Source organism: Cinclus cinclus, chromosome 2 (genome assembly GCF_963662255.1).
Source record: "Cinclus cinclus chromosome 2, bCinCin1.1, whole genome shotgun sequence".
NCBI lineage: Eukaryota > Metazoa > Chordata > Aves > Passeriformes > Cinclidae > Cinclus > Cinclus cinclus.
In genome coordinates this window covers 19,917,530-19,930,246 of record NC_085047.1, presented here as the reverse complement: position 1 = coordinate 19,930,246, position 12,717 = coordinate 19,917,530, and the positions used below count along the sequence as shown (strand labels likewise).

At 40.5% G+C, this 12,717-nt stretch overlaps 1 protein-coding gene across 7 annotated transcripts; it reads left to right on the top strand.

Moving 5' to 3' along the window:
• Window positions 1-7: 7 nt before the first annotated feature.
• PCNP (PEST proteolytic signal containing nuclear protein) lies at window positions 8-8,903 on the top strand. 7 transcript variants are annotated; one of them, XM_062515428.1, is made up of 5 exons: window positions 8-75; window positions 3,465-3,685; window positions 5,623-5,697; window positions 6,163-6,218; window positions 7,138-8,903. In XM_062515428.1, the coding sequence occupies exons 1-5, from the start codon at window positions 21-23 to the stop codon at window positions 7,265-7,267; spliced, it is 537 nt and encodes a 178-aa protein (XP_062371412.1). In that variant the 5' UTR covers window positions 8-20; the 3' UTR covers window positions 7,268-8,903. The 7 variants fall into 7 exon arrangements, with proteins under 7 accessions (XP_062371412.1, XP_062371417.1, XP_062371414.1 ...); XM_062515433.1 differs by having other exon boundaries at window positions 10-75; window positions 3,465-3,635; window positions 5,672-5,697; XM_062515430.1 differs by having other exon boundaries at window positions 10-75; window positions 5,626-5,697.
• Window positions 8,904-12,717: the final 3,814 nt, after the last annotated feature.

Genomic DNA, 12,717 nt, shown 5'->3' with positions numbered 1-12,717 from the left:
GGTGGAGGAGGCGGGGGAAAATGGCGGACGGCAGAGCTGAGGGGGAGAAGGCGAAGCGGCCGCAGCCCGCAGGAGGTGAACATGTAGCGCCTCTCGCCGCGGAGCTGTGGGGTGGGAACGGGCTCCGGGCTGATCGAGCGGGGGTAGGGGGTCCAGGTGTGCCTCACCCGGCCGTAAGTTGCCCGGACCGGGCCGTGCGGTGCCCGGCCCTGCGGGGAGAGTGGGTGGCCTGGGCCTCAGGGGGCTGCGCTGGAGGAGAGGCCGAGTCGGACCTGCTGTGCTCAGCTTCACAGGCACTTTTGTAAAAATACATCAGCTTCTCCTTGTCCATGCAAATGCGCTGTTTCTCTCTCGTAAAAATACACGGAGTGCTTACGCCGTGTTCTGAGAGAAATGCGACTGTTGCTGTCTGCAAGGATGGAGACAGAGCCTTAAAATTAGCTTTCAACAGTTATGGTACCTTTTTTATGGATGGGTATAGTGAATATTCTTTAATCGCTGTTTTAAGCATCTGCGATTTTTTTGCGTGGCAACAATCTGTAAGTCATATAGTATTTGTATTATGACTGGACATTCCTGTCACTTCTGCACTATTTGGTTCGAAAATCTTAATTGTATGTTTCTTTTCTTCTTTCTTCCCATAACTTAAAGTTGAGAGGACAGTGGCTTTTTAAGGATAAAGCTTTTCTTTCTTGGCGTGTTTCTTTTTTTTTTTTTTTGTTTTGTTTTGTTTTGTTTTTTTTCAAACTATCCATAGGGAGAGGGCACTTCTTAGATCTGTTGAGGAATTAAATCAGACTTGTAAGCCAATCAGGATAGCCTCAACAGTGAATTTTATTTCTGATAATCGCTGACATTTGAACAGTACTGATTTCAGGTAGTTCCTTGATTCTTTGTTCTCTGTTGGGCTTTGGTGGCTGTTTGGTGGTGGTATTGGGTGTTGCTTTGTATTAGTAATGAAGTAACTGGGCAGCATCAGTACATCAGTGATTCATACTGTTTTGTGTGCTGAAACATGATCTCAATGAGTTGAGCTACCTTTGCCCTAAGGAAGAATAGTTGTTCCCTGAGGATTTTTGAAAGCAATTTGCAGTCTTTAGCTTTTGCAAAGACAGTGGGGCTTATTTTAAAATTAATTTAGTTGTGACTGGTTTGTTCCCACGTGCCCCAGTGGTTGCACTCCCAGGGACAACAGATCCTGAAATGCTGTGCAGTTGGCACTGTCACTCTTGTCACTTCAGCCACCTGGACAGTGGAAGTTGTCCACTCCTGTGGTATGTTGCTACATATAAGTAAAACCTAGCTGTGAAGTAGGACAACTTTTTATGTCTGCAGTCCATGGAAACGGCACTAGCCTGTCTAGTTTGGAAATAGTACTGGTGCTCTCTGTAGGTGTAGTATGATCTTCAGGAAATAATAAAGCAGCCTTGATTATCTTGGAATGTTTATATGGACTGGAATGGGAGATGGTAGAGACCTGTTTATTGGTTAATATGTCTGCATTTCTGTTTCCTGCAGAAATCAAACAGCACAAGGGCTCCATCCCCACCTCCCCAATTGCTCTGTGCCCCTTACAGCTCTCTCATCAAGCAAGAGTGTTTTTTCCAACAGTCTGGAGTTCATCCTTTGCCAAGCCCTGTAGAAATAACGCTCAGAATGCAGTGCTGATAGGAACTAATTCTGAGAGAGATGCTCTTTAGGATTTGTTGAGAAAACAGCTGTGGGTAGATTGTATTAGCCTTCACTTTGTGCCTAGCATTATTTGAGAATTTGCACTTAAAAGAAGTAAGCTGTAAGAAGTAGAGTAATAACCTTCAAGCTAACACTAGTCTAGGAACCTGGACTGGTTCCCTATGCCCTGAATTTTGGGCTGCTATGGATTTTGTATGTTATGAAAAAGAAGACTTAGCCCTATGGTTCCAGCACTTTTAAGGCCAGTGAATCTTCTACCTACCCTTGAATCACAGTCTCTCGTGTACTGAGGCTGGACTTGGAACATTCTGTGATTTTGTGGACATTGTGTAAGAATGCTCTCATAGTCTCTGCAGACTGCTCCGTGGTAAACTGTGCTAAGACAGCTACCAGCACCCAAGGTCACTTGCTTAAATTTTGTTTCTCTTTCCTCCTTTGTTTTTCATTTTTATATTTATATTTTCTGCATCCAATTTATAGTTCCATTTTTTAATACAGTGAAACTGATTGAAGTTACATTTTTTTGTGATCTGCCATATTTCTGAAGGTGAATGATAAATCCATTTTGGTTTCAATCAGTTATTATCTTGATACCTGGAAGATTGGGTAGAAGTGGTATATTCTTCTGCTGCTTATGATTTGGGAAATAGCAGACAAATACATATATATAGATTGAGTCCCTAATTTTTCTCTTTCCTGATGTTGTTTGCTTATTTTTTTTTCTTCTCTCAGAGCTACAATCTTGTTGACCCCCAGTTCAGACTTTCTTCTCTCCCATTGCTTCATCTTATGTAGTAGCTTTTTGCATTAGCAGTGCAAAGAGCTTTATCCCCTGATGGTTGGAATTTGGTGTACATTGAAGGTGCTGTTCTCCATTTGATGTGATGAGGAATTTATGCTAGCTCCAGTTGTTTTAAACTGCTACTGTGAGCATTTCCCTGTCCATTCCTTAATGTATGTTGGTTTTTTCCCCCCTTCTGCTACTGCAGTGGCTTACTTATTGTAGCAGCAGGGAAGTGTCTTCTTGCTGAAGCATTTACTCTGTTCAGTATGAGTTTTCCAAGGACATCTTTGTCTCTTGGTGTAGCTGAAAAAGCTGTTTTTATAGGAATGGAAGTGTTACTTGAATGCTTTTTCTCTGTGGATCACTGTTCAGCTGCTATGTTTTCCATGACTATACAAAACCAGAAAAGATGAAATCTATATATATGTTTTTTTAGTGCTGATTCCTTCCTCAAGCAGAGCTTTGCAGATTTATTACAGATGAGATGCCGACAAGCAGTGACTTGAAACATGATTGAGACAGCTGGCCTCACTGTAGTCACTCCCATGATTTTAGAGTTGTGCCAGACAAGCCTAGAGACTGTCATGGACATGGTTTTGTAGAAATTCAGTAGAAGTAATTTTAACTTAGATTATCTACTCTAAATTTGGAATTGGGATTCCAATTATGAAAGCTTATCTGTTGCAACTTAAAAACTTCTAAGAGATTTAGTCATCTACATTTAATTTACTACATGAACTTTGACTTCCATACTAAATAAAGAGATGGTGCTTCAAGATTGTTTTCCTGGCTCATACAAGAAGTTCTTTACAAGTAGTGGAGTGCTTGCAGTTTCTTCTCCTCTTTGTGTTTTGCTGTCCACTAAATATACGTTGGTGGAAACTGCTTACCTATTGCACCCAAAGTATAATGCTTTTTGAGGTTGCTGCTCCCTTCAATCTGCTCAGTAAAAGTAGCTCATCTTGGTAAGTTGTTTCGACTTCACCAGGACCTGAAGAAGAGGCAGAAAAACCTGTGAAAACTAAGACTGTTTCTTCCAGTAATGGAGGAGAAAGTTCGAGTCGCAGCGCAGAGAAACGGGCAGCTAAGGAAGAAGCTGAAGACTTCACCACAAAGCCTGCTCCTGCCAAAATGTCCAAGTTTGGATTTTCCATAGGCAGTCAGACAACAAAGAAGGCATCTGCAATATCCATCAAACTGGGAGCAAATGTAAGTTTACTGAGGGCTTTTAATTTTAGGGAAACTGAGGGAAAAGGGAAGTACTTTGTGGAGGCTTCCTTGCAGAAGGAAACCTTGAATTCTTGTGAGGGTAACTTGTGTAAAGTTTAAGCAGGCATTGCAGGGCCAGCTAGTCGTGGATGTGTAAGTACTTCAAGGTGATTAATAACAGGTCAGTAGTCTCAGGAATCATAAGACTTGATTGAAATGAACTGTAGATCTTTGAATGTACAGAATAATTCTGTAATGAGATTTTATAAGTCTGCAGTAATTTCCTGAGGGAAATGAGCGGACTTGGTAAGCTGTTCAGGCTATTTTGAAATGAATGCTGGGAGCTTCATTGCATGGGATGCTTAAAGCTAGAAGAAAGCATTTAGGTAGCTTAATAGGTTGTCTTCCACTCCAAAGATCTTATTTTAGCATGGGTAATTGTAGCATATTTCCATGACTTTGCCTGTTCTTTGCAAGGTCAGTATGGTTTATTTGTGTTAAATGCAAGAGATGGGTCTTTGTTACATAGATTTCTAAGAATTCTGATCCCCTTGATTGTCCAGCACAAGGTATCCTTGTGCTTGTTCAGATGGGAATCTGATGACTCTCTGTACTTCCAGAGTGGTCCTCCACTGGTGAGGCCAAGGACAAGCCAGGGGCTTGCCTGTCTGTTTAATACAGTTAATTTACATTTCCCACCTCTCACTGTGGTGGATACATTATGAGTAGTTGTCTGCACCAAATTCAAACTCTAATTATGAAAGCCTTGCACCCAGCAGTGCCAGCATTTTAGAGACCTGCAAAGGATTGAAAGGGTGTGCTGTTATTTTGAGATGGAAGGGAGATGTGTGCTGGCAGCATTCTAGGGTATAAATGCAGTCAGGTCAGCTCAGACTTTGGAAAAATAGACTAGGCTTCCCTGTCTGAGCTTCTAGCATGCTTCAGTTTCTCATGTCCAAAGTGGCAATAAATTTGGCTCAGTATTTCTGGTTCACTGAATTTAGTGGCTGACTGACAGTGCACCAGATGGGACAGTGCTGAAATTTACCCTGTTTCTTTTCAGTAATTTTTTACCCCCCATAGTGCATTCCCCATTCCTTGGGTGCAGATGCTTTAAAAATGGTGTGGTATTTATATGTTGTGCAGTATCAGTAAAGAACAACTGTAGGCAGTTGCGTAAGGGCTCTGCTGCAGTACCAACTTCTAGGAGTGTGTATTAAAGAATTGCCAGTAAAGGCAAAATGGATAAAGCACTGTAGATGATTGATTTAGTACTATAGCACCAATCTGTTACTGGTAAGTTGGGATTTTCTCAGTGGTGTTGAAGTAACTTTTGGCATCACTGTTGTATCGCATGTAACAGTTGTGAGCTGGACAACTTCCTACACTTTAAATAGAGAAATAAAAAGTTGGAAATAAAATAAATACTTTTTTAAGGAACTTTATGTTAATTGGACTGTGATAGATACGGATAGTAGTTTAAAAGCATTGAATTGTTTTAAGCCAGAAAGCTGTCATGTTGTTAAAATAGAAGAAAATAAACATATTCATTTTTTCTGACATTGATGGATAAGAATATCCCAAAAGAATAATGGAAATAGTGACACAGTAAAATTTGAATTCCACAAGTTATTCAGGTTCTAATTGTTCATGTCATGCACCAGTGGCTGAGTACACCTGCAGTGTGCTAGAAAGTTAAGACCTGCGTGTGAGGAGTTGTAATATGAGAGAGTTCAGAGTGATCACACATAAATGAGCAGTCATTTTCCTTTGCCATTAGAGAATCCTTTATGTGCTTGATTCAGCCTAAAACTTTTTCCCCGGTTGCCCATTTCAGTGAAGATGTTTGACCTAATTTTACCAAAATACTTTAAAAGTCAAGGCTAGCTTTTTTGAGTTAGTAGGCTTATGTTACTTATGCATTTTGTCTTTTCCAGAAGCCTAAAGAGCCTGTTCCAACCCTGGCTCCAAAAACCCTTTCTGTAGCCGCAGCTTTCAATGAAGATGAAGATGTGAGTAATAAGCCAGTGATCAACACAAAATACCATTGGTGTGGTAGGCACAGAGAGTGGGTTATTTATGCTTCTTAACATAAATACCAGGAATTTTCAACCTAGAAGCATCTCTTTAGACTCTGCTTAGGAGTTCTGTGTTGGTTCAAGAAATCATTAAAATGTTGATTATTACTGGCTGAAAATAAGATGCACAACATCATTTGAATTCATACTTGCTTTCTCTAGGCTTGATTAGAGGCAAAGGAAAGTTGTGCTTCTGGGTTGCTAAATATTTTGTTGTCATATTATTGCTCCTTCTTTCATAGAGTTGAACAAAGGAATTAGTATTTTGTCTTATAACCATGTAGGACCTCCATTGTGTCAAAAGTCACTTTGCTGTCGTGTAGGGCTGTAGTCCAGCCTTTGTCTTGTCAGGCGTGTGAAGTGTTCAAATGCAGGCTCTGACCTCCTTTGTCCCTGCAGAGTGAACCAGAGGAAATGCCCCCTGAAGCCAAGATGCGCATGAAGAACATCGGAAGGTAGGGCAGCTTTGAACTGTGCTTTGGAGAAGAGTGTGTGTGTCTAATACCTCCCCAGCTCTGGGCACATCTTGAGGATTATTTGAGAATACAAGGAGGTAGAACATATTTTTTAATTTCTCCAGAAACACGATTTTCAAATGTGTCATCTACAGGTTAAAAGTAGTACATTTGCATTTGAACTTTGAATATTTTTTTACTTTTTTTGAGGAAGAAATTTAGTCTGCATTAAATAGAAGCTCTTTTTTTTTCTTGTAAATATAATAGTTAGGAATTCCTGCTTGTCTCTACTTTGTATTTTTCCGGTTCTCCTTTTTATAACTTGCCTTGAAGTGGGTAGTCTGGTCACGCTGTAAAACTCATGTGTAAGGAGAAGATAAGAATAATTTCTCAGAAAGACAAAGAATTGCTTGTTTACTTTACAATAAAACATTTAATTCTTCTGCTTGCCACAGATGTGAGATGGTAGGGGACCAGTCCTAAAACAAGTAGGGACCTTTTCAGAGAAGGCTTCACTTAAATTAGGGATGAATTTTGATAATTTGTATTTTAGAGGTGTTTACCATGATAGATTGCTTTTAAAGTCAGTCACTCTGGAAATTCTACAGTTTGGTGGGGTTTTTTTCTCCAGTAGCAAATTTGGATCATCAGTTTCTTAATCTTCATAGCTGGCAGCAGTTACTGCCACTGCCACCTCCTCTCCTGCCCCATCTCATTGCTCTGTTTTGACATACGTGTACAGATCAGTTCTGTGGCCAGCTTACAGCTGCTAATAGTGAGGGCTCCTGATGTAACAGAAGGAAATGTGTGGTAGTTTCTGGAGCAGACTGGGCTTGAAATTGGCATTTTCAGTGTCACATGACACAGTCTACCATAGTTGAGCTGACTTTCTCAACTGCTCTTGTTTTACTTTTCACAGGGATACACCAACCTCAGCAGGACCAAATTCGTTCAATAAAGGAAAGCATGGATTTTCTGACAACCAGAAGTTATGGGAACGAAATATAAAATCTCATCTTGGAAATGTCCATGACCAAGAAAATAACTAAATGATGTGGATTACAAGTTGGGTGTTTTGGGGGGAGGGGAGGGTGTAACATTAAAGGAACAGTTTCCTTTTTTAAGAATGGTATGAGACTATCTTTGGAGCCACTTTTTTAAGACTTTGAGTGGTACACTAATAAATGAGTTTGAAATTAGAGGTAATTTATGTTTTGTATACAGATTTCAAGGTATTTGCTAATTTTGTAGTTCATGTGATTAGCTTCAAAAGGTTACAGATAATAAAGAAATTGGAGTGGTACCTTTTTAAGATAATTTTTTGTCAGTGATTAAATAAGGTGGATGAAAAAGGTTACTGTCTCTTTAATCAGGTTCAGATTGAATGCTCTTGCATTCTCACTTCTGGCTCCCTCTTCATAACAGGAGAAACAGTTGACTCCTAGGAATTCTGCTAAAGAGAGTGAGCATTCTTTTGTGCTAGAAGTGTTACTGGACTATTGATTTGAATATAATCTTCAACAGCAAATAATAAGAAACTGGATTTTTTTTTTCTCCCCACAGTCACCTTTTGTTAAGTCTCTGCAAACTAGGAATTATGTTGCTCTGAGTGGCTCTGGTAACTTAGCTGATTTTGTTTAAAACTTCCTGTAGGATGTGTAATCTTCAGTGGCCTGTTCTGTCCTAAGGAAATGGGCCTTGTCTGTATATTAGATACAGTCTGTAAAAAATATTCACTACAAAGGTAAATCAGTATTTTCAGTGTGCTCCTTTTAAATAATTAGCCTTGAGTAGTGCTTGTTAACATCTTCTAGTGGTACACAAAAGCCACCACCAAAAATACAAGCTAATGTACATTAAGCTTCACCTTTGGTTGAAATATTTTTCTTCACTATGCCTAGAAGGAATAAAAGCCACACCAAAAATTGGTAACTCACTGCTTAAGTATGAAAGATCGAAGATGCACTTTCCCTGTCTTGCCATTTAAGACAAAATGCCTTGATGCCTATGACCTCAGTGGACACTATCAGGTCAAAGAATGCTGTGTCTGCAGTCCTGATGTTTCTGACAAGTGTCAACTTCAGAAATAAGGCTTGACCTTTTCCTGCCTGTCTTCCTTTTGCAGTGATTTTCAGCAGTGACATGAATCTGGTCAGTTTATTTCTTAGCTTCCATACTGCAGGAGAGTGCTGAAGGATTTCCGTGCTAGTAATAGCCATCTAAATTTCTGTCTGATTTAGATTGTGTACTTGTAAATCATTTTGCTTACAGAAATGGCTAAATAGAACATTATCAATAGCAACACCACCACCTCCCCTACCCCAAACAATCAGAAGTTTCTTTTTAAACTCAAATACCTGATAGTGTCAACCACTAAATTAATTTCAGCTGGGAAATGGTTGTAGCATTCAGTATATTAATTGCTTTCATCCTGCCTCTCAAACTGTAGTACAAAAGTTGAACTTGCAAGTGCAGAAAGGAAAGTGCATCTTGAAATGTATTTTTTTTATTATTATTTTAGGAAAGCTTTGACCACATAGACTTTTGAGTTTGTAAGTTCTAAAAATATTTTTTTGTATTTTTGTATTGTATGTGTAATCTTTTTTCTTTTGAAGTCTGATGCAGTTGAATACCTGTAACTGTTTTCTTTTAAAAGCCTTGTTATAAACTTAACATAAAAATGTATACATTATTTTTTTTCCATAGCAGAAATATTTGGTTTATTTAAGAAAAAACACACTTTCAAAACTGACTTTCAGGAACTCCAAAACCAATTTATGCATAACTTGAACTAGGCAAGACAAACTTTTCACTTATTTTCATCACATGTGGTTATATTTGTCTAAATAAATCCCTTTAAGATAGTGGTGATCCATAGTGAAGAGCTGTTTTCTCGTGCTCCTCAGTAGCTGGTTCATACTATATCAATCACTTGTATAGGAACAAAGCAAAACAGAATTTGAAATAAGAGAATGACTTGGATATCTATTCCTTGTTTTAGTTAACCTACCACCACTTTCTTCCACCTCTTTGTCTCAAGTAGATGTTCATACCCAGAATTTCAGAATTTCCTTATACTTTAAAGTCATTTAAGAAATTGCTAGGCAGAAGAGCAGACATGCTGTGAAATACCTTCCATGCAACTGAGAGAGCAAAATTTATATTTATCTTCTTACTTCCACGGTCAATAAATAATCCTAGACCTTGTGGGAGACTGCAGAAACTTGTAAATCTCAGCTGAACGTGAGCAGTCATCCTGCCTCACCCAATGCAAGTGTTCCTTTTCTGTGCATCATGGGAGCAAATCCATCAGGATGGCCTCCGTCTCCTCAGGACTGGGTGCCAAACAAGGTGGATTTTGTCACTCCCAGGTGTCTGCCGGTGTTTAAGCTCTGATGTTTGTGAGAACAAACTGATATCATCAGGGCAAATGTTAGCTGGGATTAATTTGAAGCTGTAGGGTCTTGTTAGAGTAGTCCTTTTGCATGCAGAGAGCCTTTTGTTGTTGTCCTTGGTGTGATTTTTTTTTTTTTTAATGGGTTGGTTTGGCTTTTTTTTTCTGAGGATGTTGAAGAATCCTGAAACTCATGATAAACAATCTGATTTAGCTATATTGAAGTGCTTCCAGGAGGTATGCTGTGACCTTGAATTGCTTAGTACAGCACACTGTGTGTGCCTGTCAGTAGCTGAACTGCCAGCTTGGTTTTATCCCATGGGGCTCATGCTTGGCACCTGAGCAGCCTACTACAGAACATTGATGACACAAGGTTAAGATGTGAGTAGTTACCCAGTAACCTTCTCTGTGCTACCCTGTAGCTCAGCTGTTCTGAGCCTGCTGACTCAAAAATTGATCCTAACTCATCTATCTATTTAAATAATAGAAAGGCCCAACAACCACCCCCTCCCCCCCAAAAAAAAATAAACAACAAAGGGTGAGAGAAGTCCCCACCCAAAGATCCAAAACAAAACGGCCCCACCAAACATTTCCGTGAACTGCTGGTAGCTGTGTTTCAGGCACTGCTGGGTGTAATCCCTTACCTAATTTCATTCCTTTAAAGCATGAGAGGTGTATTGTCCAGTTTCTCAGAATGAAGATTCTATCAGCAGGAAGAAAGGGGTGCCAGTTCACAACTTGTGCTGCATGGGAAATGACCCAGTCGTGGTTATTCATTGAACTTTGGCAAAACCAACTGTGATCCTTCTGGGAGCAACAGCTGCCATCAGGCCAGGCGAGCTTCATCTCCACAGCTACCAGGTCTGTAGAACACCCCTTTGTCAGAACTCACAGGACTCTGCTGTGTTCCCTGTGTTGGTAGTGGCTCTACCAAAGCTGGTTTTCCTAAGAGACTTGGGAGGAAAAGTCAGCTTTTGAGGAAATGGCAACTTCTGTTTCCTGAAGAGGCAAATGGGTTTTAAACTACTGGAATTCACTGGTGCCACTAGGAGTCTCTATAGGCTGCTGTAAGATAAGATAAATCAGTTTAGAGAAGCAACAGGGTTTCTAGATGGCTTTTATCTATGTATTTGGTAGCCATAAAGGGTGTTCTGCAAAGAAGTTCAGTTTTTTTGAATTCCTTATATAACTACAAGTTGAGGAACGCTGAGTAGTTCTGCCCTTAAGCTACAAAAGGGAAGGTTATGTTCTAAAGTCACCAGAATTTGTTGTCTAGTGTCTCTGGCATGACTCACTAGAACACCATAAATATTGGATAATTAACAGTTTGATTTTTTTACTTTCTCCTATTAACACATCCCTTATTTCTTCTGGTTTCATTAATAAAAAGATCCACTGTTGTCTATTGGCATCTTATATAGTGCTTACTTAGGAAAGCTGCTCCTGTCTAATAATGTGGAGCCATTGCCTGGGGGTAGGTGCATTGTTATCCATGGAATTAAAAGCACAGCACATCCACTGTTACACTTTAACTCTGGACACAGCATGCTCAGTTTGTGTTTGCAAATTTGCATTTAGCAGTCTGCAGTGGTGGGAGCCCAAGATTTACTGCCCACAGCTCTGCAGCTTTTTGAGGTCTGGACACTCCAATGCCAGCTGCCCCTCAGGCTGGGTAAGGAGGAGACAGAAGTGGCTGGTAATCAGAGCATGGACTTCCTGATGTAGTAGCATGGAATGAGCTCTGGAAAACCTCTGCTCAGCCTGTGGCTCAGTTCTTAAATTTGTTTCTTGGGACTGGATTTACTGATGAGATGTATACACAAAAAGTGTGGTTCTGTAGCAAGAGCTCCACTGAAACTTGAAGTCATGAGCCTGTATTGATGTTTTCCTGGCAGTACAAGTTATTAATCTAAAGTTAATGTAAGTTATAATAAAAATATATTATCACTCATTTTCTCCCCCACCTTCACCTAATTTGTAAACACAGTCGTTGCATGTAAGGTGTTGGCTGATGCTCTGCAGCTCATTACAGAATCACAGCAGTGCCTTGGTGACAGAAGTGTGGCTATGGGAACCCTCCCTACTCACAGCAGTGCCATCTCTACAACTGCAGGCACTCAACAGGTAACTGTGAAACAAGGACCTAAAGGTGTTCTGTCACTCAGGTGCTTGTGTGACAATCCTGTTCACATGTCAAATTTAAAGCCATGACAAGAAGAGCTTGTGCTACTCCACACCTCACAGCGCCACTTAGCTGGAAGGAAGGCACTTGACCGGAGGAGAGACAAAGCCTGCAGCACAAAATTTTTCCTCGGGGAACAAGAAAAGCTTCCTTTTTGCCAAGTCCTTTAACGGTCACAGGAGACTTTTAAGGACACTCCCCAACAGCCCTGCACTTCAGAGCGACAACAGAGTGACCAGGGCCTCGCACCTGCAGCAGCTGAAATTCTTCTGCAGGACAATAGGCCTTGGTTAAGAGCTGCTCCAGAGCTGCTGGGGGGTTCTACCACATTGTTGGCCACAGCTGTAAAACCCATCATTATACAGTGTGCTGTAGAAATTCATGGCGCTTCCTTTAACAGCGAGGAATGATGTGGTTGTAACTCCAGTAGAAACAAAGCGGGGCAAAAACTGTCCACACATCACTTGGCTGTTGTGCATCTGTAGTTGCATCCCTGTGGAGCAGTAGTTGTTCAACAGTAGTTGTTCAACAGCAACCTACCTTACTCCTTCAGCAATCAGCCTTTCGAAAACACCACTTTTTTTTTTTCTTACTTTATAGACCTAGTTTGTTTACTTATTGGGGCTCACAGGAGTTAAAAAGCTCCAAGCATTCCTTTGGGATAAACCACAGAAGATAATCAGGCTTTCTGTAACATCAGTGCTGCCTTTAAGTTCCTGTAACAGAAAATGGAAAGGCATGGGTCACTGTTCCCAGACCTGGAGGCAGCTGTACAGCTCATCCTTCAACCAGGAGTGACACGGGAGGATAACTTCCGCACAACCCCTGCTCAAATATCCATCCTGGGGCAAAGACCAAGATGGAAGTGCTGACTGCTGCTTGCTTTGGGGTATAGTGTTGTAGACCTCTAAGTCAAGAGAAGT

Bases quoted from the DNA above. Each gene is read 5' to 3' on its own strand.
- PCNP (XM_062515428.1), top strand. From the start codon at position 21: ATGGCGGACGGCAGAGCTGAGGGGGAGAAGGCGAAGCGGCCGCAGCCC. The intron at 76-3,464 runs GTGAACATGTAG...CGACTTCACCAG, and splicing joins GCGGCCGCAGCCCGCAGGAG to GACCTGAAGAAGAGGCAGAA. The intron at 3,686-5,622 runs GTAAGTTTACTG...TGTCTTTTCCAG, and splicing joins CCATCAAACTGGGAGCAAAT to AAGCCTAAAGAGCCTGTTCC.